Below are 26,867 nucleotides of genomic sequence, written 5' to 3'. Positions count from 1 at the left end.
GCTCTCTGTGTCATACAGAGAGTCCAGAGCGTTCTCTGTCAGACAGAGGTGAAGTGTTGAAATGCATGTGTTCGATGGAGCAATATGGACGAATATGATACTGCAGTGGAGGCGTGAGATCAAACACAGCTGAAGCTCAGAGGGAGTCCCGGAGACTTCTCCTTCCCTAACGGCTCTCCCAGCGGTGGCGTCGGGAGACAACTCTCTCCCTCCACTTTCATGTCAGCCACAGAGCCCCTTCCCTCTGCGCCAGCTCATGGGCTCCAGCTCCACACGCATATCACACACACACACACACAAACACGTGCTCACGCACACAACACACAGACATACAATCAGTCTGTGTGTCTGAAACCTGTCACCACAGCAACTACACAAAGATACAAACACATAATGGTGCTCATCAGAAACCAATGCATCAAAAACACACAGCGGAATAGTTTGGATTTTGAAAAGCTGAGCTGGGTAGAGAGTCTGGTGAAAAAGACTCACACACCAAGACAACATCACACAGCACTAGAATGAGAGTGGTCAACAAAAAACTTCCCTTAAACTCCAAAGCATGCCGTAACAAAATGGCCCCCTGAAAATCCCTGGCATGAGGAGGGAGGAACAAGACTGTCATTAGAGAAGCAGTCCCCTCAGGCCCCCTGACTTGATCATGAGGAGGCCAAACATCTGGGCATATTTACTTGTTTCAGCTGTTTGCAACCCCGCCTCAAATAAATATAGGAGCTGTAACACCAAAGCTTAGGATAGCTCCTAAACAAACATGCTCAACGCTTGCCGGCTCACTCGCTCACCCCTGCATGTTTGAGCATCTCAACCAGAGCATGGCCAGCTATTGCAAGCAAATAAATTCATGGGGAGAATGAGGAGGAGGAGGAGGCCTTAATTGGAGCATTTGACGGGTGCCTGGGGTTAATTGGGAAGCATGAAGAGCAGCTGGCTGAACCATGGAAGTAGAGACAGGGATAATAAGTTCACCCTTTGCAGGAGAGACATTTAGTGATGAATCAGATCAGAGGAACAGTGTACTGTAATCATCCTCACATCTGCCCTCCTCCACCCTGCTCTGACAAGCAGAGACAACCTGGCTTTCAGCTACACAATCTGGCACCTATCACACACGAGTCACAGGCAAGAGATCACGCAGCAATGGTTCTCTCCCTCTCTCTCACACACACACACACACACACACACACACACACACACACACACACAATCCTGACATTCATTTTGCTAATTATGCACACACAATAATTCTTACCTCTAGGACATGGAACCTAGTTTATCAGTTCACCGGTCGATGTATGTAAATCTCTCCAACAATGTGTGTACTAATGGCTTATTACCCTGCGTTAGTTGGTTTGCATTGATCTCTATGCCAGAGGGGGACGGGGAAACTAGAGCAGTTCACTGCTTATATGTACAGAGCAGGACTATAATCACATCCCAGCTTGTTTCAATAAAAGCAACATTAACATAAACCATCTCAAACACACTAAAACCTTCAACCCCGCTCAGTTGGTGCAAGACAGAGGGGGGGGGTCCTGGATTACAGGGTAATCAAGCCCATATGGGATGGGTCTGTATAACTTGGTACGTCTTTCTGATGAGTTTAGCCTACACTGTATTTTTCTCCACATAAAAATGAAAAGGTATTTGGCCAAAAAGAGAAAATCATAAGCCAAATGCATATAAAGAGAGAAAAGTGTTTCTCTCTGGAAACTAGTGGCTATAAAGGGTTTAGCCATAACGCCAAAGCACAAGTTTGGGCTGAGGGTAGGGGGAGCGGCTGAGGGTAGGAGGGTGGCTGAAGTTAGGAGGGTGGCTGAGGGTAGGAGGGTGGCTGAGGTAGGAAGGTGGCTGAGGGTACGAGGGTGGCTGAAGGTAGAAGGGTGTCTGAAGGTAGGCGGGTGGCTGAGGCTAGGGGAGTGGCTGAGGGTAGGGGGAGCGGCTGAGGGTAGGGGAGTGGCTGAGTGTAGGAGGGTGGCTAAAGGTAGGAAGGTGGCTGAGGGTACGAGGGTGGCTGAAGGTAGAAGGGTGTCTGAAGGTAGGAGGGTGGCTGAGGGTACGAGGGTGGCTGAAGGTAGAAGGGTGTCTGAAGGTAGGAAGGTGGCTGAGGGTACGAGGGTGGCTGAAGGTAGAAGGGTTTCTGAAGGTAGGAGGGTGGCTGAGGGTACGAGGGTGTCTGAAGGTAGGAGGGTGGCTGAAGGTAGAAGGGTGGCTGAGGGTAAGAGGGTGGCTGAGGGTAGGAGGGTGGCTGAGGGTAGGCGGGTGGCTGAGGGTAGGAGAGTGGCTGAGGGTAGGAGGGTGGCTGAGGGTAGGCGGGTGGCTGAGGGTAGGAGAGTGGCTGAGGGTAGGGGGTTTGCTGAGGGTAGGCGAGTGGCTGAGGGTAGAAGGGTGACTGAGGGTAAGAGGGTGGCTGAGGGTAAGAGGGTGGCTGAGGGTAGAAAGGTGGCTGAGGGTAAAAGGGTGGCTGAGGGTAGAAGGGTGGCTGAGGGTAGAAGGGTGGCTGAGGGTAGAAGGGTGGCTGAGGGTAGGAGGGTGGCTGAGGGAGTATTTGGGGCTGAAAGGAGCCCAGGTAGAGTCATAGGCAGTAATGGGAGGAGACAGGGACTTAGAGCACCACACAAAAGCCAGGCTTTATAAATAATTCCAAAAGCTAACAGGATCCCTTGTATGTGTGAATCTGTGAAATACATTCACACATGAACGCACACACACCAGCAGATGCAGACACACACACACACGTCCTACCACCAGTGGGAATAGGTTATTGACACTGCTCCAGTGGGCCTATTGTGAGTCTGACCTGCCTAGATTGGTAAATTTGGGTCAATATCCTTCTTGCATAGATGATGCAAAAAAGAAAAGAAAGGTCCATTTCACCAAGACATGCACACATTACACACTCACTCACTCATAATGCAGGGCAGCAAAGCACACCGGAGACCTGTCTTGTAAATCTCTTTGTGAGAGCAGCTTTGGGGGGTAGACAGGGGCTTACACACTGAGCCCTGAGGAAGAGCTACAGACTCCACTCCCTCTAACCCCCTCATGTTCCTTCTCCCTCTCCCACACATACTCGGCACTCTCATCTTCTCTCTTACTCACTTTCCAACTACCCCACATTCCCTACTCCTTTCCTGCCCTTCTCTCACCTTTGCCGTCACTCCCTCCCTCCATTCTTCCCTCTCCCCTCCCTCCTCCCCTCTGTCCCAGCTCAGGCTCCAGAGCACTGGTCCTTAGCCCTGCAGGCTCCCGTGGTGTTGCGGTGACTAATGTCCTGCCTTTGCTCAGACAATGAGTTTGAGGCTGAGCTGGGAAAGTGTTGAGGAGGGAAAAAGACTCCAGCACCTTTGACAAATGGAACCCTTCGCAATCCTGTGCCCACTAAGGGAGGCTTTACAATGTCGCGCTCCACGCTCCACGTCTTCCGAGGGATGGCTGCGACCCACAAAGCCGCATCTGGGGGAATATAATGAATTCTTTGGGAAGTCTAACCTGGCTTCATAAATAAGATATATTTCCAAAGCATGTTGACCCCTCTTAATAAAAACACTAGTCTGGCAGGAATAGCCAAAGCCATTTTAGGGTCCCATGTACACGTTAATATTTCTGTATCTCTATACATTTTTCTCAGGCTCACTTCTTTCCGGGCCTGTCATTGCAACGTCAGCCTGATGTTTTCCCTCGAAGGTGGAAGAGGCGCGATGACAAACTGTCATTATAAATGGCTTGAGTCAGTCTATTTCAAGGAGCTCAAACTCTTGGATGTTCCCCCTTCTAACCCACTCACCCTACCCCCCATGCAACCCTGAAAGGAACTGGGCTTTGTCTGAGGAGCAAAGGAGAGAGGACCCCCCCACCACCAACGCGACCTCCTCTCCCCAAAACCTGTTCCTAACACCCTGCAGAGTATTGTTAAACACAGCCCCCTTCTCTTTCCGCAGCCCAGCCTCTTAAAACAGCGCGCTTTGCATGAGAAAAAAAACTATAAGTCTTCCAATGCTACACTGTCAAAGGAGGGCTCTTTCAGGTTGGGGCAGCAATTTGTTCAGATAGCAGCGTTCCCCTTTTGTCTTAGAGCCACGGTCTGTTAGCATTCATTACATACTAGTCGAGTTCATACACAATGCCCGCCGCTCTCCTTTTCCAACTTGCCCCAAGTCCACAGCATGAGAAAATGAAGGGACAGAGTGAATGTCTGGGTCTGTGCGTCTTTCAGGTATTAACCTTGGAATTTACATTTGATAAACAACAGCCCATCCTTGACCACCACTCCATGATGCGACAAGACTCACGGATAAGTCCCACTGAAAGATAGCAACAAGCAGCATGGGATCACAAACGCATGGGGTCACATTGTGAGCAACTTCATTACTGTGCATGGACGTGTGTGTGTGTCCCGGTGTCTTAGGTTAGACAGAGCCTGACTCATGGCTTCACACATCAAAAAGCAAGGGTAAGTGAGTAGCCAGTTCATCTGTCCCCCGATCAGAACCCCGACCCCCTCGCGGACGCCACTACCCGCTCCCATCAAAGCTGAAATAACAGCCACAGCCCCCGGAAAATGTGTCTTAAGGCGCTAAACTTTACACACGGCCCTCAAACAAATGGGCCCCAGACCAAAGCACTTGTGCTGCTGTACTTCACACGGCAGACCTCAATATATTTTTACGGCAGCGAGAGCAAACAGAGGAGGGGATGAGCAGCGTCCTCATGCACGCTTTTTTTGTCCTGTCTCTCCTCAAGTGTGAGAGAAAAGAAAACGCAGCCGCCGGCACGGCACACTCTGCATTCTCACACTCAAACCCTGCAAATAAAATTTACTATGGCCTACAACAGGGCTTGTGTTAAGCTGTCAAACACACCTTCATTGGCCGTAAAATCAAATCACTTGATTCTATGCATTTCACTGTTTTTCCTCTGTTATTTTTTTATTGCCAGATTGGGTGCTTCACTCTGGGAAATGAGTTGCCCAGGTCCAGTTGGAGCAACTTAAGCTCACACTTTTTACCTCACATTTCTTCTGACAAATGAAAAAACTGTTGCTCCAACAAGAGGGGAAAAATAAAATATAAAAAATAAAATAAAAACCAGAAATATGTGTGTGTGTTAAAAACAGAAGAAGGGAAAGAAAGTGGGATGGGTGTATGACTGTTGATTCAGTGTTTTTAATATTCCTGAATGGGAGTAATATAATAACTCTCTTCATAACCACCCCCGCCCCCAATCATACGCGTTATCCAAAGACATCACCCGGCTTGAAAGGTGCCTTTAGCAGGCTCCTTGAAGCGGGGAGTGGGGGTCCCGCTCTGGGACAATGATGGTTGAGGTGGAAGGGAGCCGGGGGAGCAGGAACACATAGCATATTAAATCTGCTGGCGGAGCTGGGTCGTCTGCCCGGAGAGTCAGAGAGCCAGATCTGAGGCATGCCCTGAAGGGATGGCTGGGCCTGGGGATTAAGAGGCCAAGGAGAAGCCCTCACGCGCCCAAAGACCCCTTCTTGTCTCTCCTCGCACGCAAATGCATCCAGACGTTTTGACGCTCCTCAGGTTTGCCATCTCAGCCCCAACTTTTCATCGCGCTCCTCCATGCCTCGCAAACCGAAACAGCGTGGACGCGCGCGCGCGCACACACACACACACACACTTCCACTTGCTCGTATGCACTGCCTTTTTTTTTTCCTCTATCACTACCTGTCTGACTTGTCCTCTTTTTTCCAACTGTGTCTGTTTCATGTGATGTCAACATATCAAAGTAACAAATCATCAAAGTGAGACATTTCTTTGGGGCCATATATTCACCTCCACCAGATATGTAGAAGAAAAGCAAGAGCTAATCACATTGCAGAGGGAAGTACTCCAAACCCTCACTGGTTAATTGTTTGCTGTGTATTTTAAACTAATGTAATTATTGTTTCTAGTTGCACCTCTCTGTGTGATTCCTTTAACGTCCCAAAAAAAAACAGAAAGGGGGAAAAACAACCTGCCAAACAAGCACACTAACACTTCCAATACAATCCTCATTATGTTGAGGAAAAGCAGCATCCTACATATTACCCTCATTTTACAAAACCATTGCCTCCTCTTTGAGGGCGTCAAGTCGCGGCATAAGCACGAGAACACGGCTCATTAGGGCCTCGCACACAAACCCCTTACCAGCAAGTGTGAAAGGCCTGAGGACAGAGGAGAGGCCATACCTCAAAAGCTAATAGCATGTCACCTCGCTGCATTAACACGACAGCCCTTATTCCACCAGGTCAGCGCTGTCCTTGGCCAGTGTCACCATATGTAGAATTTTACAGTGCTTGAGCGAGATAAAAAAGGTACGTAGCTACTATCTGACGGGCTGACTCCTGCAGAGTCCTCACATACGGAGCATGAGACGCCGAGAGCGGCAACGATACATCTTCGCCAGCTACAGTAGGCGAGCGGCTCGGAGTTGTGCATCTCATTCCTGCAGATTAGCATCTTAAACACTGCTGCATTCATCACCGCTGCTTCATCACAATGAGGCAAAGACTCCTTTCTACCTGTTTAACATCACTATCATCCTGCACTATTACTTTTAGGGCAACATTTAAAACCACAAAAACGAGAAGAATAATCTTGCACATTTATAAATGCAGATGAAATATGTGTATGGTTTATTTCAAAGGAAATGTACTGACACTGACTGGTGTGTAAAACAAAAATCAGAGTAAGTAATTATGTGTAACATCATTCTGTACAATAATGAATTCCTGAAAAATGTGAGTCAATGAAAATTTGACTCATCTCAATTTCTTTTTCTTTTTTAAAAAATGTTTTTAAAAAAGTCTGCCTGCATGTTGAAAATAAAATGCTGTCATAATTTTGGCTTCCAATAATAATGATTGATATATACATATATATATATATATATATATATTTATACATTTATATTTTTGTATGGCATTTTTAACTGTCAGCATTATTTTAAAATGCTTAATTCACAAGCCACAGGCCAAACAAATGCAAAACACAGAGGAGAAAAAACTACAGTCCTCTTCATTTAATGTCTCTATATAAAACTATAATTACACTATTTATAATTATTCTATTTGGCCATGTCGAGGTACAAGATATTAGGCCTGCAATCGGAGTGGTTACAGGCCCGATGAGTCACTTTATCTTTTTATAACAGAGATTCATTTTCCACTAGTGAGGCCTGTTAAATTTTATGTTGTTATTATATATAAAATAGTGCACATATTAAATGATAATTTATGTGACATTCCCTTTTTTAAATTTTTATTAGAAAATTGTAACCAAGACCTGAAAAATCAGCTGCCTGCTCAAAGCCAAATGCAGAGAATGATGAATGATGGAACTGCCTCATTAAAATATCTAAAAGGATATTTTGATCCGTGTGAACTTGTGCTGTTTAACATCTTCTTTGGTGTGTGCGGTCACTGCTCCGTCTCCAGGCAGCCAGGCCGCCGTTAATAATTTGCCAAGTGTCAAAAAAAGGAGGATTTGAGCTGCACCGCATGGCTGAGCACCTCGGACCCTCGTCGTCTGAATGAAACCCGAGAGCAGACAAGCAGATAAAATGTGGAACAGCTGGCGAGGACAGCAGGGAAAGTTTCAAACAAATATCTGCACATGTGGAGGCTCGGGGCTCTTCAACATGTTCATGTCCCACTCCCCAAAAATGATGGGGCTTCTCTTACAAGAGAGATTTTTTTTCCCTCTACACAAGCCCATGTGAGAGTTTCTTTAAATGTTGATTTTGTTTTTAAAAAGGCACAAAGCTATAAGGGTATTACTAATTCTAATCTCGTTTTAAATTGTGCTAATTGCAGAGAATTGTAATAAACTAAACCATAGTGTATTTGTTCTACGTCTCATTTTGCTCGGGGCCCCTGTAAAGCGCCCCACATGGACCCCTGCCGGGGAACAGACCCACTGTAATGGGCTTAGATTTCTCTGAGCACATGCCTTCAAACACGCTGTGATCTGCCGATGTCACCTAGAATAGCTCTCGTTTTTTACATGAACCAGATCATTTTAAGAACTTGCCATTCACTATGAATAATTTCCGACGCATGACTGATTTGTTTTAGTTGAAGTCTGTTTTGCTGTAATTGACACCTGTTTCTACAGGGACAAATAAATAAAAGTAATTCACCTCGGTGCCAGAATATCATTTTAGCTCACTTTAAAAAATATAAATTCTCTGCCAAGTGTGAATCTGAGTGTGGAAGTGCGTGCAGTGTAGTGTGCGTATCAACAAAGGCCTCAAGTGGAAATTATGATGCTGGAAAAAATAGATCAAATAATCAGCCATGTAAAATTCAGTAGTTAAAAAAAGTGGCATGATGGCTGTAAAATGAATTATGTCTAAATGTCAAAGGTCAAGACGGACTCTTGGCCACATTCCAAAACTAAGTCTGAATGAACCTTTCCTGTAACAGGACGAAGAGAGTCACTGATGGACAATGAAATCAATCAACACGCGCTCTTCTTGAGGCCAAAGGCCAACAATAAAGTTTCATGAAGTTCCCCTGCAGAGGAGTCCTTCGACATCTGTCCGTGGTCCCCTCCAGCCCGGCTGCTCCTCTGGATCCACACCAGGACCAAACCCGCTCGTCTGAAATGTGAAACCTCTGCTGACGGCTGCGAAAAAGTTTACAGGCAGACGATACTGGGACGGAGTGAGAGGTCTGGACTCGGTACTCACGTCTTTCCTTGTGCTTCCCCCAGTGATTCTTCACTTTGACGATCTTCTCAGAGAGCAACCAACTGGTGCGTCTTCGTCCTGCTGCTCCTCCTCCCGAGTTGCAGATGTGCGTCTGGAGTTGCCGGGGACTTTCTGACGCGTCAACTCCAACTCCAACTCCAAACGGCGCAGCCGGACTGTGCCGCTCCGGGGCCCGGTTCACACGGAGACCACCACACGGAGACCACCGGATGGAGACCACCGGACGGAGACCACCGGACGGAGACCAGCGGCCCGCCAGCAGCACACGCACCGTGCGTCAGGGCAGCGGAGGCTTCGGGCCGCGCGTGGAGACGCGTTGGTTCGAGGGAACAGGGAGAGAGAGGGCGAAGTGTGGATCTCCAGCTGCTCCTTCCCCCGCCTGACTCCTCCCTTCGGACGGCTCCCTCCTTCCCTCACTGCCTGCCTCCTTGTTTTCTTTTCTTTCTTTCTTTTCTTTGTTCTTGGAGTTTAAATATAAAAACGTAGTATTATATTCATTATAATAATACACTTGCATTGTGTTCCTCCAAGGTTTCCTAAACACTAAAAGAAAAAGCAGCGTTTAAAAAGAATTGGGGGGAAATTCCACCAATGTGGTGGTAGAAGTATTTATTCGATATTTGTGATTAATATTAAATTCATCCGGGTGGGCAATAGAGCTCATAGACTTTACTCGGACTCTGCTTTATGAAATAATCCTGCACAGATGAAGTGTAATATTATTCTGGTCTGCCAGTCTCTCTTTACAAAAGTTTGTAGAGCTACGTTGTTCTGTGTTCATGTACATGAATGTCAAATAATTAATGTTACAGGACATATAATTTCACACTGCAAATTCAGTTAAAATAGTTTCCACTCAAACATTTGCACCTAATCATTAAATGTGATATTTTATGAGTAGCCTATTACATTAATCTCTCTTCTTGTATGGGTGTTTTAACTACTTTTATCCAGGTAATGCACTCTGGCCATTCTTCCATAATCCTTCAAAATCCCCTTCAATTTTTCATTTTTGGATTATTGGAACAATTTGACTCACATGCTGACAATTTATGGGGTCCTGGCCTGAGCCTTCATCTCATGCTGTTTTAAAGCAGTGGAGAGCCTTCCTGTAGGGTTAGATATAATCAATATACATAATCAATATACAGGGAAATGATGTGGTAAGCGGGGTCTTTAGGGTGCCGTTTCAATCAATGAGGAGGTGGGAGTTTGGAGAGCAAAATCACCGGCTAATCGTTTAACTAGGATCTGAGTGAGTATGTGTGGCCGAGAGGTCAAGTCCATCAAGTTAGTGAATTTATCTTTAGTGTAACAGACACACAATCAGCTACGGATAGTGCCAATATATTTTCTCTTTTAAAAGAGACATGTTTTACAATCGATTTTCCTGATTCTTTTTTCTTTTCTTCCCATGACTAATTACTGTCTGAATCAATCAGAGACTAAGATCTTCTGTCACAACTGTCAACGTCTTCGTCATCAGCAAACCCCCAAATGTTCAGCTCGGATTTTGCCAGAACATGAAGATGGATTTTGGAAAATGTAGAGCAAGTTGACTCAGGCAGAAACTGTAAATATCAGATACAGATACATTCTTTTATTTAATACCTACTTGTAAGTACAATTGTTGACATCTGCTGATTTAAAATGGAAATGTGGACATAACAAATAAGGTTAAATAATGAATACAGAAATGCAACAAATGCACAATAAAAATAAAAAAAAGCTGTGATATGAATCAGTGTCAATACAATGAAAATGTTTTGTGGCCGAGAGAGGAGACAATCAAAGATCCTCTGTGAGACACGACTAATTCTCCCGTCTGTTTGTCAGGCGGTGCTCATCTGGCCTGGACTACACAGAGATGAAGTCCTTGTTATGAATCTCTCAAACAGAATCCGAGGAACGTGGAGGGAGGGGGGCAGGCCGGGGTGAGGTGGGGGAGAACAAGAGGCTAAAGGAGGAGGGAGGGGGAGCACATGGGCATCAGTAGGGTTAGCAGCTCCCGAAAGTATTTCATCAAAGAGGGCCAGGATCCTCGGGATTGAGATTCTGCCTGGAGGCAAGTTACCAATGGTCTCCCAAGAACATATTCCAAAGTAGGACTCACAGAGCCAAAGCACACATCAAAAGCTCCTCTGTAGCAAAAGCGATTGTGGAGGAGACAGAAAGGGGTTGGGGTCCCTTCTTGGCCCCCTTTGAGCCCCTGATCTCACCCCAATTAAGAAGGAACTACTGTTTGTTCTACAGACAGGGAGGTGCTCCCACGAAGGTACACGCACAGCAACAATCACACACATTCACTCACTCACACGTTGTCACTTCTCCTCAAGGAACCAAGATCAACATCTGTGCCCTGTGCGTATTTTTCGAATACTGACCAACTGACAGAGCGTGATTCCACTTTCAGCCATGATCTCACTGAAGTAATATGTAGTGCTCAGTGCGTATGTTACACGAGTAACAGTAAATCAATATCTGGCAGAATGTTGTGTAGGCATCTGGATTTTTGCCTTTAATTCTCCGCTGCCGGACAGATGTCACAGTGAAACGGATACGGCAGAGGAAGCACATTATATCCACACAGATGTGAGCGCTGAAGACGCAGCGGCTGCACGAGCAGAGCAGGGACACACAACAGCAGAGCAGCTTTCAGATCGAGTTCATATCCAGGAGCAGCAACATGGAAATACTCTATTTCAAGGGAAAGTCCTTGTGTTGTGTTTAGCATATGAACCCATTATTGGCTTACTGTTATGAGTGATTCTGGACAAAGCTTGTTTCCCCCTTTGTTTTTCTTGTTGGGATTTTCCTGCTCTGGCCAGGCCTCGAACCCGAGGCCTCCGCTATGAGGGACGCACCGACCACGAGGCTGACGGGCGATGGTTACTAACTGCACACAGTGTTGTGTGGTGCCATTTGTATTCTTTTCGATTTACAGAGCCTGGGCTGAGACGAAATCCCAGATTTTTTTTGCGGCGCACACACAGAAGCGACAGCTGACAGACCGCGAAGAAATATTGACTAGATTTTACAAAACGTGTGTTGCTTTAGAATCGCTTGCTGCCCCTTAATGTAATCAAAGTGGAGATCAACTTTCACGCTTCTGGTTGATTCTATAACAATAATTTAGTAAGTGTTACAATTGTTAGCTATAATATTTTCCTTCTGAAATTAGTGGTGAAGATGTAGCGGCTAACATGAAATTGAATCGTTTCAGGGGGGATTATAGCTCTTAGATTGTCAGAGCAACTGTTTTGAGAAAAAGAAGCATTTGGATGGTTTACCTCAGAGCATGATTCCTCATGTGGGACGTCCCTCTGACAGTGTCGACAGCACGTTGTGGCTTGGTCAGAGGAGCCAGGATCAGGATGGCGCCACTGGTGGCCTTGTGGTTCAGAAGCTGTACCTCTCCTCTCCCTCCTCATGTTTCCCGTCGGCCTGTTCCGTGCACTTAAAAAGGCAAAACATGCAGAGAAGCAGTGACAAGGACACTTTGTTCTGAAAACCTCCAGCACCACCAGCAAGAGCCCGTTGACCACCCTCGAACCAGACAAGCACACCACTGTCTCCCTGGCAGTGGCAGTACATTCAATGAAGTCATCAGGTTGAGTCTTGTCGTTCCATGTTGCTTTACACTTCCACTCCGTTACAGGTTCACACTGAGCAGGACATTGCACCAGTACATGGCAGAACAGCTACTTTCACATCAGTGAAGGCGCAGATGTTTTCTCCACCTCTGACACGAGGGACAAGTGGGAAAAGGTTCTTCCCCAGTATATTGGATGTGACCTATGTATATATTAGTTGCATTTCAAAGGGAAAATCTGTTCATTACATAATATCCCAAATATTTCCACAATCATTTTGTGATAAATCATGGCTGTCCAGGATGTGACATTAAATGTTGTAACAATGAATTCACCTCCAGTTTGATCTCGGATGTCCTTGTGCCATCGTGTCAGAAAGCAATGTTGTTTCATGGGCTACTTTATTTGGCTCCATACTTTTATTTAGCTTTTATTAAGCTAAAGACTCATTTGATCCTTCAATATATCAGATAAATTCAAAATCACCAAATTTGGAGAAACAATGTTTTGATTGTTCAGCGCACATATACTACCATAATGATAAAAATATATCTATTTATATAAGACTAGTGAACGCTTGTTTTTCCCTCTGTCCCTCCACTGTCACCACCCAACCCATCCGTCCTTCTCTCCTCCTTCTCTCCTCGTGTTGGTCTGTCCTCGTCTGTTTTGGTCTTCTCACATGAACTGTACCTGAACACACTTGCACCTGCGGGACACTGAACACGGCTCTCCCCTCTTCAACATCCCCCCTCCTCCCCCCAGCTCGAGAGGCTTGAGTGGCCCATTAGTGTGAATGTCTTATTAGACTCTCAGCCCCAAATAATCCGGAAAAAGGATATTTGCAGTTATTTTGAATCCGTCAGAAATAATAAACGCAAAACTATATATCTACTTGGGCTGTTTAAGCAATTTCCCTGTGATAACATCCCGTGGGGATTTCATGTGGATTCCAAATGACGACATAATAAAAACCACGTCGACTGCACCCCCTTATCAGGCGGGATTAAAAGGGAATAATGAAACAGAGCGGGTTTGGAGCCTTGTGTGGTATGAATATGATTATCTAATGGGCTCCAATGCAAAGGCATGTTAATTCCACTTTAACGCGAGACCTTTCCCAGTCTATCTCCTGCCCCTGGCTGCCCCCCCCCTCCGACCCGCCTCCTGCCTCCCTCTCCTCTTTCCCTTAGTTTAAATAATCATTCAGCTTTTTCCACATAAGTCATTATGCCGCCGTCTATCTCTGTGGATGAACGTGAACTTGGGAGAGTGATTACCCCCCGAACATTTTCTGCTCTCTTTTCAACTCTGATTGAAGTGTGTTGGCCCCTTCACATTCAGACTAAAGCACTCAAGGCCATTATCAATATTCAGATTTTTTTATTCTTGTACAGTGATCGTTGTTGCTTGAAGAATGTGGGTCACTTTCATACAAACTCAAGTCAAACTTTCTGAGTTGAAATCATGTGACAGGGTCTGATGCTGGACTAGTATCACTACACAGGATATTTTGGGTTTGTGGTTTATTTATTTCATGATACTGATTTTTAATCAAATATTTTTTGAAGAAATTTTTTGTTGTTATGATGTCTGGGTTGAATCAACATGCATGAATATTTCTGCATTGCCATTTACAAATGTATTCTATACATTATACATGTAAAGCTGTTGCAGCTTTGTTTCCAGGGCAAACAATTACCCATCCAACACCAAATAAAGATTTCAGTCATGTACATGCGACTCACCGGACACACTGGTAACGCATGTATTGTGGAATTGATGGCGACTGATTAAGAGCACATTCATTCATCAATAGACTCATTAAGACCAATAAGACTCCTTGAGCAACGTATGCCAGTCCATTCTCATGTGGGGAGGCGCAGCAGTATTGTGGATCAGCGCACACATCCTGAGAGCAGACTGAGCTCCCACAGGACACAGTTAAAAAGAGCATCAATATTTCATCAAACTACTCTCTTTCTGGTCCAGATCAAAGCCCCGACTCCCACAGTCCTACAGGTAGATAGGACTCTTTTGTTTTTGCTCCTCAGGTAGAGCAGCAGTCAGACTGTGTTCACTTTTGGAAACCTTGCAACGCGCAGCCCGTCCATCTCATAGCTTACTGGCTTGCTTTGGAAAGGAGTAAAGAGGAAGAGCAGCGAGTATCAGGGTGAAAACATGTTCCATAGGTGTCCAGAGATTCAACCTTTGCCCTTTTAGCGCTGCATCCTTTCCAGGTTGGTCCATAGTGAGACTAATGGTGAAATCAAACAGCGGGTGTTGTAATTTGTTCCTTGTTGTCATCGTCATAAACTATCTTTTAAATATTTACCTCCTCCATTGACGGAGTCATTTGAAGATCCTGTCATGCCAGAGGTCAGCAAACAAGGTTTGACCACGGCTTGGATCCTTCAGCACTGTTCATGTGGAGTTATCCATCACTGGTACAATTGTTTCTTTTAATTAACTTGTGCTCTCACGCATGAAGATGCACAACTCTGCAGCAACTAGACACACTTTAAACATTAAACGCTCAATAGATCAGATTACCCACGTTTTTAATGGAAACAGTTGTGGAAATGTGTCAACAACAAGAACAATTATATGGATCATAAATCAGACAACAACTTGCATTAGCCTTTCAACATTTGCTTTGTTAGTATCCGCTGCTATGGGACACGTTGGATTTGCAATTAAGTGCTGGTGCAAGACTATAATGAATAAAGTTGATTTAACATTTCCCCATTAGTGAGTGAAGGCTTATGTAGTTACAGCAGCTCATGTGGATTGTCAGAGACAGAGGACAGAGCCTGCAACATTCTCACCACTCTCATGGCCACCGTTCTTGGCCACAGGGGGGCGCTACAGTTCGTAATAGGTGAACACTCTGGAGCATTCAGCTGTTAGAGCTGGTGGAGACCAAAAGCAGAGCTAAAGGAAATCATTCACCAGTTGGGTACAAACAACTCCCAACTGGAGACGATCTCGCAGTGTCATCACTCAGCCTGTGATGTTTCCATCTTCAAATTCAGCCTCATTTTGATCTCAAATATATATAAAGAAAGACAGCAAAGTGTGGCAGATGCGTGGATCCCATGTGAAGGATGTTGAAGAGGGTGGAGGCCAACCCAGTTGGTTTTTGCATGTGAATGCAAACCTCAGCGAGTGAAAAGGTCAAATTAAAGACATGATCCATTTTGAACTGTTCCTCAGTGGCTCTACATACATGGATCATCTCTAGTTCATGCTTTCTATTGCCAAGAGTACTAAAGTAACACTATATTTTATTGGTCCCAATATGTTCCTATAATTTCTTGAAAAGGAACCGATATTGAACATATTTTTTAGGAAAGTTCTAACAGTGAATAATGAACTGTTTCCAGCACACTACATTAAGTTCAATTTGTCTGAGATACTTTACCACTCAGGTGAAGGGGAAATAATGCCTTCTCTTAAAATGTACAATGATGTGCTTGTGTTTGTGTATTACCCCCCCCCCCCCCCTTGTTGTTGTTGTTGTTGTTGTGGTTGTTCCAGAACACACCTCTCCTCCGTTCATCACCAGCGTCAATCTGCAGCTGTCACTCGGAGCTGGACAGTGACTAATGCCAGTCGCAGTCAGTCAAACACTTATCACCACACAGGTAACACACAGGCCTGGAAATGACTGACATGAAATGGAAACGTCTCTCATTCTGCGGGCCCCGGAGCTGAAGTGAAATATTAGCTACGGGAGAGATGCGGGTGATAAGGTGCTCCCTGTTTGGGCTGGAATTTTGGAGGTCCAAGATCTATTACATTTCATTTTTAAATCATGGAAGGGTATGAAGATAAAGGATACTTTCCTTTTTCATTCTTTTTCTTATATTTGATTCATTGAATTGTATTTTTTCCTGTTTCCTCATAATATGCTTCAAATGTACCAACGAGCCAGACCCTGACTGTCATGATGGGCTGTTTGTGACCTGTTCAGGTAGAAAATATTTGATATTCCACAGAACAGGACAGCGGACAGCAATCAATGGGTCACATGTGCCGACACTGTCTCTCCTATTACTCACACACACACACACACACACACACTCACACACACACACACACACACACACTCACACACACACACACACACACACACACCCAGAAACACACACACACACACACACACGTACACACACACACACTCACACACACACACACACACACACTCACACACACACACACCCAGACACACACACACACACACACACACACACACACACACACACACAGACACACACAAACACACACACACACACACACACACATCCCCCCTGATGGATGGGATGCTCCCAAACCACAGGTGCTGCTCTACTTGTGAGTCTTTCACATTCTTCACAGCACAGTTTTTTTGTTGTTAGTGGTGATTACTAATTTACTATGGCACTTCAGAGTTATGGGACAATGAGGAACATGGAATTTTAACATTGTAGTGCACAATCAATCTGCCTGTTTGTTAGTTTTGAAAGAACAGTGAACGTATGACGCTGCTCCCCCAAACATGGACTTCCATTCAAACGGCCACTAGGTGGCGGTAGCTTCACTTCTAACCCGTGTGTTCGCCGGGCATCAGAGGCCACTCTGCTGAGCAAGGTACACCACCTTGTGGTGAAATAACTACAGCCTGCAATAAAATGATGTTCTGCTAATTGGGAAAAATAGAAATGAAAGGATTAAAATATTTCCATATTTTCCACAGTAAAAAAACAAACACATAACTGTGATTACAAGTGGGTGTAATAGTGGTGGGTGAAACAATAAAGTACATTTATTGAAGGTTTGAAGGGGTATTTTCAAATTGAATCCATTTCTACTCCACAGAGGGACATTTGTCACCATGTCTACTTGAGGCTCCTTGTCTTGTCTCATATGTCGGGGAATTGTTAGTAGTTCCACCAGAGTTCTAACCTTCTCAGTTGGTTTAATTCATAAACTAGGATAGTCCAAGAAAATACAATTTGCTTTTCTTCTTTTATAGCCCATTAATGATTGATGACCCCTTTGTATAAATGGTTCAAACACCCAGTTTTTGAAAAAATGATAGAAGTATGAGTACAATGTGGATCAACTGCAGACCAAAATAAAAAGGATACACAACCAAAACACTGACTCTGATTCGGTTTATTTGCATTAAAATACTCTAAAATAATTGGTATTACAAGGTGGACTCAAGCCCATCTGGCAGAAATGTGGCTAATCAGAAGGTCGATGGTTCGACTCCTGGGCCCTCCAGTCTGCATGCCATGGTGTCCTTGGGCAAGACACCTCAATTGCCCCTGACAGTTATTAGGGCCGTGTATGAATGTTGTGTGATATGAAAAGTGCTGTGTAGAGCAGCATGTGAACAGATGAATGAGACTAAAATACTTGAACATTGCTGTAAAGATACAGTCCACTAGTTCTGATCTGATAGAATAGTTCTGGAAACATTATTCCCTGTCGATTCAAAGACAGTTTTATTTTGAGGTTGTATGTAAAACTAGAATACAGAAACAAATTCAGAATTCACTAAAGTTGTACTGAGTGGAAATATCAGCGTTTGTGCTCGGCAGTTGAGGCAAATGTAGTATTTCAGTCTGGGAACATCCACAGCGGGTTGGGTTGAGGCCTGGGCTCTGCATGTTGACTCTGCTCATGGTTTCCTGCTGTGAGAGACACAGAAACTTGTACAGAGAATGTGTCTGTGGTCTCACCTGAACCCAGCAGGTAGGCTGCACATGTCTGGGGCCAACCTCGATGACCACAATAACAGCCCACGTTTTGTTTGTTACAGTGTGCAAGATTGTCTTTCGCGATGTTTCTCTCTTTTTTAAACACCATCTGTCCTAACTCTCTGTCTTTACATGTTACAATAGGACCACGGTAATATCTGACAGCATGGGTGCACAGCACTTTTATATCCTGCTTACTGGTCTGAACCCTCGCATAAACCAAATTTTCATTGATTGACAAACACCATAAATACATGTACTACACTATAAAACACCAGCCTCAGCAGCTAGAGAATCTAAATGATATTGCTCCCCATGGCAGACTGCATGACACAGTTCAACAAGAAAGAACCAACTCCTCTTGGCCTGTCTGACTGCCTCTCTGTCTGTCTGTCTGTCTGTCTGTCTGTCTGTCTGCCTGCCTGCCTGCCTGCCTGCCTGTGTGTCTGCCTGCCTCTCTGTCTGTCTGTCTGTCTGCCTGCCTGCTTGTGTGTCTGCCTGCCTCTCTGTCTGTCTGTCTGTCTGTCTGTCTGTCTGTCTGTCTGTCTGTCTGTCTGTCTGCCTCTCTGTCTGTCTGTCTGTCTGTCTGTCTGCCTGCCTGCCTGCCTGTGTATCTGCCTGCCTCTCTGTCTGTCTGTCTGTCTGTCTGTCTGCCTGCCTGCCTGCCTGTGTGTCTGCCTGCCTCTCTGTCTGTCTGTCTGTCTGTCTGTCTGTCTGTCTGTCTGTCTGTCTGTCTGCCTGCCTGCCTGTGTGTCTGCCTGCCTCTCTGTCTGTCTGTCTGTCTGTCTGCCTTCCTCTCTGTCTGTCTGTCTGTCTGTCTGTCTGTCTGTCTGTCTGCCTGCCTCTCTGTCTGTCTGTCTGTCTGTCTGTCTGTCTGTCTGCCTGCCTGCCTGTGTATCTGCCTGCCTCTCTGTCTGTCTGTCTGTCTGTCTGTCTGTCTGTCTGTCTGTCTGTCTGCCTGCCTGCCTGTGTGTCTGCCTGCCTCTCTGTCTGTCTGTCTGTCTGTCTGTCTGTCTGTCTGTCTGCCTGCCTGCCTGTGTATCTGCCTGCCTCTCTGTCTGTCTGTCTGTCTGTCTGCCTGCCTGCCTGTGTGTCTGCCTGCCTCTCTGTCTGTCTGTCTGTCTGCCTGCCTGCCTGTGTGTCTGCCTGCCTCTCTGTCTGTCTGTCTGCCTGCCTGCCTGCCTGTGTGTCTGCCTGCCTCTCTGTCTGTCTGTCTGTCTGTCTGTCTGTCTGTCTGTCTGCCTGCCTCTCTGTCTGTCTGTCTGTCTGTCTGTCTGTCTGCCTGCCTCTCTGTCTGTCTGTCTGTCTGTCTGTCTGTCTGTCTGTCTGTCTGCCTGGCTGCCTGCCTGCCTGTGTATCTGCCTGCCTCTCTGTCTGTCTGTCTGTCTGTCTGTCTGTCTGCCTGCCTGCCTGTGTGTCTGCCTGCCTCTCTGTCTGTCTGTCTGTCTGTCTGTCTGCCTGCCTGTGTGTCTGCCTGCCTGTGTGTCTGCCTGCCTCTCTGTCTCTCTCTCTGTCTGTCTGCCTGTCTGTCTGTCTGTCTGTCTGTCTACCTGTCTGCCTGTCTGTCTGTCTGTCTGTCTGTCTACCTGTCTGCCTGTCTGTCTGTCTCTCTGTCTGTCTGCCTGTCTGTCTCTCTGTCTGTCTGCCTGTCTGTCTGCCTGTCTCTCTCTCTGCCTGTGTGTCTGTCTGCCTGCCTGTCTGTCTGTCTGTCTGCCTGTCTGTCTGTCTGTCTGTCTGCCTGTCTGTCTGCCTGTCTGTCTTCCAAGTCATAATCAAACTCAGGTTAGAGGTTAAACAGTTGAGATTGTCGTTACAGATGGAGGACATCCAGTCATACCCAAACTATTCTGGATCTGGTGAGTTTGTTTCCCACCACACCAGTTATGTTACAACAGTGAAACCTCAAAAATATTTTCCCATGTACAGTTCAAATACATTGTCGATCTCAATATTGATCCCTACGATCTTCTATGTCACTGGAACTACTGTTGCATTTCCCTGACACTGTGCTGTGTTGACAGAAGAGTAACAAAGAAAACTGCAAAGTGCTTGAGATTTTTATTTTTTATTTTGCACCCTCCAATCAAATCAAATGCAGTTTTTTTTATTCAGTTACAACACAACTAATGATGAGATGAAAAGAAAAATACAAACACTCAAAAATCGAAACAAAAAAGTATTTACACTAATATACAGTTTGTACAGTGATGTAATGTTATGAAGGTAATTAATATAAACTCTCATTTATCATTGCAATTCTAGCCGGTAATGCATGGGGAACAAACATTGCAGTTATATTGACAGAGCAGGGGTGGTATCAGTGTCTGACATGACAGAGGGACGTTTTGGAAGCGAGTTTGTTTTGCTCAACCCTCCGGTGCTCAGACCCCCGGCACACGTCTTCACAATCCTCAGGAGGTCTTGTCTGAACCGAACTCCAATGAAGACATACAGGAATGGGTTGAGACAGGCGTGAGTAAATGCCAGGCTCTTAGCTACCTGTCCTGCCACATTAAAACGAATGACTGTTTCACATTCAGTGATGGTGGTGTTTGCTGCCTGCATGGCCTCCACTATCAGCAGACTGTTGTACGGCAGCTGGGAGAGGACAAACACAAGCACCACGACAAAGATCACGCGTAAGGCCTTGTGCTTTTCAAAGCTCCTGGCCTGCAGAAGGGTGCTTATGATGATGGAGTAACAAAAGAACATGACTAGTAGAGGGAGGCAGAAGCCCATGCAGATCTGCAGGGACAGCACCAGGATCTTAGTCTGGTTGTATGTGTTGTTCCAATAGACCAGAGTGCAGAAGGACTGCCCCCTTGGGTCTGGCTTCACCCGGGCAAAGATGAACTCAGGGAGGGCCAGGAGAGTGGACACACACCAGACAGCCAGGCAAGCAAGTTTGCTGTAGAAGAGTCGCTTTCTCTTCAGGTTCTGGGCTTTGGTGACTTGCACAATAGCAATGTAGCGGTCCACACTAATGCAGGTGAGCAGGAACATGCTGCTGAAGAAGTTGATCTTGTAGACAGCAGACACAATTTTGCACAAACTGACGCCACATTCCCAGCCCTTGATCGCATCGACAGCCCAGAAGGGCAGCATGCAGAGGAAGAGGAGGTCGGCCACCGCCAGGTTCAGCAGGTACACGTCGGTCATTGTTTTCAGACGGTTGCGCACAGTGGTGTAGATCCAAACCACCATCAGGTTACCGACAGCACCAAGGATGAAGATGATCCCGAAGAGAGGAGGTTCATACAGCCCACGAAACTCCCTGACCCACCTTCTGTCGCACATGCCTGTCGGCCCTGTTTCATAGTCTGGGAAATCAGAGGGGTTCTGCATCGACAAATACAAAATGGGGTTATGTTATGTGGGATTGAAAAGGGATTGAAACAGGTTTCTTTTCTTCTTCTGGTCTTGCTACCCTTTTTAACTGCTTTCAGGGTTTCATAACAGAACTTGCTTCGACTGGGGACGTATAATAATGACACAAAACACTGTCAGTGACGTACATTCTAACCAGAGTGTGCAAAAAAACCAAACAGCAGTCAGGTGCAGGTGTTGTGTCTACGCAGGAGAAACCACACTATTTCACAACTTCCTGCTGTTATCCAAGCCTGCGGGGGTAAACCATCCTGAGGGACCCCAGAGAGGGGCCCACAGCAGAACTCAGTGCCCCAGATGCACAAAGCTTAGATGTAGAGCAGAGATAAACGCTGGGGCTTGTGTTTCCACAAACAGGGGAACATTTGATGCTGATACAGCTTTGACGCTTACCGTGGCATTTATACATCTTATAGATGCAGGAGTCAGATAAATCTATTTCACATGGATCATGAAGTGTATTGTTTTACACATTTTTAGAAACAATTAACAACCAAAAGAGGACACACAATATATTGATGAAGATATATATTCATGTGCACATATGGATTTGGCATTTTGAAACAGTGTCCTAACTTTTATTGTATTCTTTAAAAATTCACTAGCAGTAGTTGTAGTGTCGCCTCCTTTGCTCTAATCAATCGTACAGTACATCAACAAGAATAGATCACCAGCATTGTCTCAATGGCTCATTCATGTTTTTTCCACCGTGTCGTGTCAGATATGTATCTCAAAATAATACTTACAGTTTCAGTATAATAATCATCTACTGTGGTCATAGGAGTTGTTAATAGTGCATCCATCCTATCTACAAAGAATCAGAGGATATTCATTTGAGACAACATATTAAAACCATGCAACCTTGTGAAACTGTAATTACGGTAAATGATTAATAAATATAACATGACAGAAAAGCTTATTTGTGAAATATAAAATGCACATTAAACATTTCTACAGTTTTGTAGCAGTGCAACAAATCACTTACCCTCTCAGTGATGATTTAAGAGAGCAGTCCTTCAGTTACAGTGCTGCTTCTGTGTCAAGGCAGTGTAGCGTATTGAACAACCAACTACATCGTCACTTGCTTATATGGTTTATCTCAAACCACAGAATCACGTGCGGATATACTATCGCTGTCTGCAAAGAAAGAACAACATACAACCCTCTATGCAGTACATGACTTCCTTAAAATACAGATATCTAGCAAAATAGCTAATCAAGCATCAATATTGAAAGACAGCTTGTTTCACAGCATGATCTTTGAAGAGTGACAAGAGTGTGCTAGTTTCACATGGAAGTTTCACATTGACTTTTAGACTTTTCTCACCGAAACATCAGGTTTGAGCCAAAAGAGGTCTCACCACATTACTGCCACAGACTATCTAGCTTCAAGCTGAAGCCCATTTTTGACACAATTTTGTGTTGTGCTTACAGTTGATCAATTATGGCTATCAGAAATGAATGAAAAAAATAAGAATATTAAAAATAAGAATTTAAAATGGTATAAAGCTACCATGGGGCAGTACCCTTCAAAGGAAAAGAATTACTATAATTATAACAGTTCACTGATTCAGTCTCATTAACTATACTCATAATAAATTTGAAAATCTGATTGATAATTAGATTAGAGTTTTTTCAATTGCTAATTGGTCAAAACTGAAGTCACATTGTCAAAACTCTTCACACAGTCTAACAGAAATCATTTTTCATTGCTTTCACACAAAATGCATTCAGTGACCACATTTTTCCAAAATTCAACAACTGCAAAAGACTAGATATTTATGTAGCACATTTTTCAAATTCAATTCAGAATGATGGCAAATTGTTCTGTAATGACCACTTTGTATCATTTGTATAGCAACAAATCCCAACATACATTATCTCAAGGCACTTTACATAGTGAGGTGGAGACCTCACAATACTACAGAGAAACTCAACAGTTCCCATAATGAGCAGCACTTGGCGACTGTGGAGGAGAAAAATCTCCCTACAGTAAGAGGAGGACACCTCTAGTAGAACCGGACTCAGTTGTGGGCTGAACATCTGTCTCCAAAGGCAGGAGAGGGCTAGGACTGAAAAAAAAGCATGTTAAAGCCATTTCTGATTCATTCTTCTTATATATACTGTAGTACAGTCAATAAAGTAAAATGTGTTTTTCTTATTTTATAATGAAATACTGATTTATGAACATTTATAAATCATTAAACTTCAAAGATAAAATTCCATAATTTATGTGATGCTCCCTGTTGTTAGTGGTTTTCAAATCAGTGTGTTATGACTGACAGTGTTTGATTTCTGAGTGAGAATTCATTGTTTGGCCGAGATGCATGTTGGAAATACAGACTGTATGAACAAATTTTGAAAAAGTGGCTTCAGTATTGAACGATGCTTGTTAGCGATTAAAAAAAATGTAATAACTACAACTAAAATCACCATATTGGTAGTCAACAAAGGTTGAAGGATTTGGAGTTCTACCAGTTAGAGGCTGGCAATACTCACTCTTATGCAACATTAAATAGACCAGACTATATATATATGTGTGTGTGTGTGTGTGTGTGTGTGTGTGTTTAGGAATGTTCATTGCCTTAACAACTCTATACCATACAACGTTAACACAGCGAGGAGATTGTCTGCCCCTGTGCTCCCCAAAGTTAAAGCAGAACTGGAAAGGATGGTGAAGTGTGGCGTCATCAAGGAGGTCAAGGGGCCAACAGAGTGGTGCACTCTCCTCTGTTGTCATCCTGCTTGATCTCTCAGCAGCTTTTGACACAGTGAACCACCAGATCCTCCTCTCCACCCTCCAACAACTGGGAGTCTCAGGCTCGGCACTCTCCCTGTCCTACCACAAGAACGCACTCACAGGGTAACTTGGAGAGGATCGGCGTCTGATCCCAGGGAAGGGACGACCAGCTCCTGCAGATTCATGCTCTACAACATTAGGAGGATATGTCCGTTCCTCACAGAGAAGGCGTTGCAGGAGTTGGTGCAGCCTCTTGTCATCTCACACCTGGACTACTGCAACATCCCGCCTAGCTGGTCTGCAGACATGCGCCAACAGACCTCTGCAGAACGAGCTCCCCATTGATGAATTGACAACATTCATCACACCCATGGGGAGATACTTTTTCAAGAGACTCCCTTTTGGTATCTCCAGCGCACCAGAGATATTTCAGAGAAAAATGTCAGAGTTGTTCAGGGACCAGGATGGAGTCCATGTTTACATGGACGACATCCTCATCCATGATTTATGATTCCTTGTGTATCTGTTATATATAATTTTCCTGATACCTTGTTGTTGGTTTCTGTTTTATTTTGTAGTAACTTTCCTTGTGTCTCTGCACTTCCTGTTTCCTTATCTTTTCTTGTGTTAACCTGTGATTGTCCATGCCTTTTCGTAATGTGTCACTTGTGTTCAATCTTCCCTGGTGTATTTAGTCTTTGTGCGTCAGTTGGTCTGGGATTATTGCTACAATCTGTTTCTGTTTTCATCATTCCTGCGATGTCTCTTGTGCCTTGTTCCCGGGTTTGGTTTGTTTTTTGTGATTTTTGTTATTTTCTATCTCCTGAGACTGAAAGTCTGTTTTGTTTTCCATTAATTAAATTTTTATTTATTATTGCACTCTGCATTTGGGTCCTGCGCCTTCACACCTTGACATTGGGAGCATATATATTTATTAAGTTGATGGTAGTAGATGCTACGGAACCATTAAGTACAATGTACCTTCCTGATTGATATTTATATTTATTTTTTTAACTCGAAAGGTGTCGACATATAAATTAATATCATGACCCCCTCAAGAGTAAAGTTGCCCCGGCCACCTTTTTGCAACCCTGCCTATGTCGCTTTGTATCCAAATGAGTTTCTTGTTGGAAAATGATATTAGATTTCATTTGTTTAATTCTATGTAGTGCCTGTTTAAGTTCAACAAGTTTGTTCAGTCCTCTTGTATTCCAGCTAGAGCTCTTTAACTCTAAACAGTTAGATATCCTATTATGAAGTTACTTTTTAAATCACAAGTAGGCCTAAGGGATAATAATAGTTTCATTGGTTGTTTTGTTTATACATTTGAATAGCATGACCAAAAAAGGATGATGGAGGGAAGAAAAAACAGTAGACAAGCAAAACACACTGAGATCTTAACCCCTCTCCAGAACCCCGCATGCACTTACCCAAAATAAGCGCAGGCCAAAAACAACTACAATATTTACTCCTGGTAATGCAGAACTTTTGATCCACCGTGACGAGCAATGGTCCTCGGCCTCTTGTTGTTGTGGGTGATAATCAGATGAGCTGGGTAGAGCATCCCGTTACTGATATTCATGGACCGAAACCAGGCCTTGACTTGATCGAACTGCCGTTGACGCTGGCGAGTTTCAGCTGACAGATCTGGAAAGAAGCTGACTCGTTGATTTTCCTACTGCACGCCTCTCTGCTTTCTGGCTGCTCTCAGTGTCTTCTCTCGGTCCTTAAAATTCAAAAACTTCATGACAATCAGTCTGGGCGCAGAGGGCCGCACTGTGTTGATTCAGCCTATCGGATGTGCACGTTTGATGGCTGGTGTGGTGGTGAAAGCACCCCCAGTACCTTGGGAAGCCAGTTTTCCAAGAAGTTGCATAGATCTGGTCCCTCTGTTTTCTCGGGGAGACTGACAAGTCTCATATGAATCGTTGGCCATGGTCTTCTTGATCTCGGATTTACTTGCTTAATGTCTTCACCGTCCCCTCCAGTCGCTCAACTTGTTTGAGAGCAGTTATATCTTCCTCAGCCTGTGAGGCTCTCCTCTGTTTCCCCAATCCTCTTCGCGTGTGACGTCAAATCTCCTTTAATGCCATTGTTGGTGAAATCTTCCTTCAGTGAATATCACTGTTTGAGGGTGAGCTGGCACTAGCTTAATTCTCGTCCTCGTCCTTTTATCAGTATCTTGAGTGTGTGTTGTCCAAGTTTAGAGTTTTTTAGTGGTATAGATTCTTGCAGGGCTTTTCTCAGGTTTAGAAATCATTCTTTCGCCCGTTTAGTCGTTCTTTAAGGGTATTTTCAGAAAGTTAGCAAAGAGCCAAGTTAGTGACTGCGACTGCGTCAGCGGCACGCCATAACCGGAAGTCTCCTCAACCTTCTGGTTGATGGACCACCGACACTAATTCTGTGGCTGGGTATCACGCAGATGATACCCAGCTGTATTTATCTATAAAGCCAGAGGAAACTAATCAGGTATCAGGTGTCTTAAAGACATAAAGCACTGGATGACTTATAATTTCTTATTTCTAAATTCAGACAAAACTGAGGTCATTATAATCGGCCCTAAACACCTCAGAGAAACAGTATCTGATCATATAGTTCCCTGAGATGGCATTACCTTGGCCTCCAGCTCCACTGTGAGAAACCTTGGAGTTACCTTTGACC

General features: G+C 44.6%; 2 protein-coding genes across 3 annotated transcripts in view; both read right to left on the bottom strand.

Annotated features, from left to right (window-relative positions):
* Nucleotides 1–9,088, bottom strand: part of gli3 (GLI family zinc finger 3) — a 90,235-nt gene extending 81,147 nt beyond the window's left edge. Inside the window, exon 1 of the mRNA XM_035611633.2 lies at nt 8,716–9,088. The gene's annotated coding sequence lies outside the window, so the exon portion shown is untranslated. The remainder of the gene's footprint in view (nt 1–8,715) is intronic.
* An 11,035-nt stretch (nt 9,089–20,123) lies between these two features.
* On the bottom strand, nt 20,124–22,693 carry ccr9b (chemokine (C-C motif) receptor 9b). 2 transcript variants are annotated; one of them, XM_035613534.2, is made up of 3 exons: nt 22,452–22,693; nt 22,213–22,270; nt 20,124–21,418 (listed from the first exon to the last, which is right to left on the bottom strand). In XM_035613534.2, the coding sequence occupies exons 2-3, from the start codon at nt 22,267–22,269 to the stop codon at nt 20,372–20,374; spliced, it is 1,104 nt and encodes a 367-aa protein (XP_035469427.1). In that variant the 5' UTR covers nt 22,270; nt 22,452–22,693; the 3' UTR covers nt 20,124–20,371. The 2 variants fall into 2 exon arrangements, with proteins under 2 accessions (XP_035469427.1, XP_035469426.1); XM_035613533.2 differs by having other exon boundaries at nt 22,213–22,274; nt 22,452–22,688.
* Between the last annotated feature and the right edge of the window lie 4,174 nt (nt 22,694–26,867).

The sequence above is a fragment of the Scophthalmus maximus genome, chromosome 16, assembly GCF_022379125.1.
Source record: "Scophthalmus maximus strain ysfricsl-2021 chromosome 16, ASM2237912v1, whole genome shotgun sequence".
In the NCBI taxonomy this organism is placed as follows: Eukaryota; Metazoa; Chordata; class Actinopteri; order Pleuronectiformes; family Scophthalmidae; genus Scophthalmus; species Scophthalmus maximus.
The sequence above is the reverse complement of the archived record's forward strand: the minus strand, read 5'-3'. Positions and strand labels throughout refer to the sequence as shown.